The sequence below is a fragment of the Alosa sapidissima genome, chromosome 14 (assembly GCF_018492685.1).
Source record: "Alosa sapidissima isolate fAloSap1 chromosome 14, fAloSap1.pri, whole genome shotgun sequence".
In the NCBI taxonomy this organism is placed as follows: Eukaryota; Metazoa; Chordata; class Actinopteri; order Clupeiformes; family Clupeidae; genus Alosa; species Alosa sapidissima.
The window spans coordinates 13,325,809-13,328,052 of record NC_055970.1 but is presented as its reverse complement, the minus strand read 5'-3'; the positions used below and the strand labels follow the sequence as shown (position 1 = coordinate 13,328,052).

The 2,244-nt window shown below is 44.2% G+C and overlaps 1 protein-coding gene across 4 annotated transcripts in view; it reads left to right on the top strand.

Annotated features, from left to right (window-relative positions):
* LOC121681276 overlaps positions 1–747 on the top strand; it is a 25,840-nt gene extending 25,093 nt beyond the window's left edge. For 3 of the 4 annotated variants that reach the window (XM_042060918.1, XM_042060917.1, XM_042060916.1), the window contains one exon: positions 290–747. In XM_042060918.1, the coding sequence (XP_041916852.1) occupies positions 290–627 (338 nt within the window). In that variant the 3' untranslated portion in view covers positions 628–747. The remainder of the gene's footprint in view (positions 1–289) is intronic. The other variant, XM_042060919.1, reaches the window with a different exon arrangement.
* Positions 748–2,244: the final 1,497 nt, after the last annotated feature.

Sequence of the window (2,244 nt, the reverse complement as noted above, 5' to 3'; positions counted from 1 at the left end):
TACGCTGGTAACTGCTTGGTTATCTCAGTGCCCTTGGAAATGCTTATGCCATGAAGCGGTAGCACCAATAAATCTCATAATCATGCCTGGTTGCCAAGCTGTCAACCATTTTTAACCACTTTTAAAAGTTAACGTTGAGCCCTGCACAATCCCATGTGGCCAATTGGCCTCTGGTTCAGAGTTACTGCGTCACTTTTACCTTCCATATTTGTGCTGAATAAACTCATTGCTGTGACCAAATGTGTTAGTTAGACATAATAACATTGAGTCTTCCCCCCCGCCCCCCCAGGTGTGAATGTGGAGGTGCCGTATGCTGAGATAGACTTCAGGGGGCAGCAGAGAGCGCAGGTGTACGAGGAGGTGAAATCTCCTGCGGTCAGCGCCTCACCTGTCCAGCAGGTGTACTGTGTGGTCAGCGCCTCACCTGTCCAGCATGTGGAGTACGAGGAGGTGAAATCTCCTGCGGTCAGCGCCTCACCTGTCCAGCAGGTGTACTGTGTGGTCAGCGCCTCACCTGTCCAGCATGTGGAGTACGAGGAGGTGAAATCTCCTGCGGTCAGCACCTTACCTGTCCAGCAGGTGTACAGTGTGTATGCCCAGGTGGGCCCACCCCTGGGAACCCCGTAGAGACTCGGCCGTATCCACAATGTCTTATCAGCAGAATTCATTTAACATGCGATGTCTTATGATGACTCAGCAGAATTCATTTATAATTAATTTATATTATTTTGTCTACATTATTCTCTTATATGTCTATATTTATTTTATGCTGGTCTCTAGACTTCATTCTTGCACTGTTGCACTTACTTATTTGCACCATCACCATGACACTTACTCTCATAGAGCACCTTACCATGCATACAGAATTACAGGCTCAGTCCCTGCCGTCACTGCAAGTGCCTCATGCTTGATCATCCTTAAGCACACTATGTGGATATTTGATTTAGTTTTATTTAGTATATTTAGTATTTTACATGTAGTAGTATTTTAGTGGTGTTTTTTATATTTATATACTTATATTACTTTTTCTGTTGAATGTGCATGTGTGTGATGTCGGTATGCTACTGAGACCTTGAATTTCCCCTTGGGAATCAATAAAGTATCTATCTACTGTATCTATCTAATCTATCTATCTATCTACAGCACAATTCATGTTACATTTACACCGGCTTACTCTCTCTTTCTATCTCTCTCTCTCTCTCACACACTCACACACACACACACACACAAACACCCATCTTGCTTGCTAAAGTTTGGTTGTGTGTAGCCCATATGGTTTTTCGTAGATTCCATGCCATGCCATGTTCCATAAAATCCCAAATCCCAATCCAAATTGGCCATTCTGAATCCGCTGCTTTATTAAAAACGTCTTACTGACACTGTGTGTGTGTGTGTGTGTGTGTGCGCTTATTGTGTCCAGTGCAGCCTGTGAGTGTGTGTGTGTGTGTTGTAACGTGACTGAAAACCGGACATAGACATTTCAGTTACGCCAGCTTATTTTTTGCATGTGAGAAAGGAGACTAGATTTCACTCTGAACTTTTATATGAAAATTAATGTATTGAAATGTTCAAGTTCTCAACAGTATTTCAGACTGTGGCATATTAACTTCAGGCCTAGCTGTATGTAAGCCGCGGTCAAGGCGCAGTTGAACAAAGGAATCGCCCCAAACAATAAAAAACTCCATTCAAACCAAACTCAAAATGTTCAATAAGCAGTTGTTCGTTAACCCACTTTCTTACAATAGCATACATATAAATTGTGTCAGCGTCAGTTCTGGCAGGCCAAGTAGTCAAGGCGCTGCTAACCGCTATGGGCGTCAGCTTATCAGCTGTCAACTCCTTTGGCACTCCCCTCACTTCTAAATGGCTACATCCAAACAGGGCGCCTTATTTAAAGCTGCTTTAGTTATTCCTAACTGCTTGCTGCTCGCATTTATGCAACCCACCTACTCCCCTGCTCCACCCTGTCGTGTATAACATGGCATAGGCTTTTATGTCATAGTTGCTGCTCTGTTCATATGGGGGAATAGTTTAGCTCACTCAGTCTTAAACTGTGTGAGCGCCCCCTAATGCTGCTGCTGTCCCCAGGCTCACTGCTCTTTCATGGTGCTCATGAAAGGTCTGGGGACCCCTCTGAACAGTAGCCTGGAAAATCCAGACCCTGATAATCTAGAAAGATTAAGGGTCTGGCAAAGAACAATGTACTGGCCCAACGAGGGGCGGCAACAAGCATGCATTTAAAAA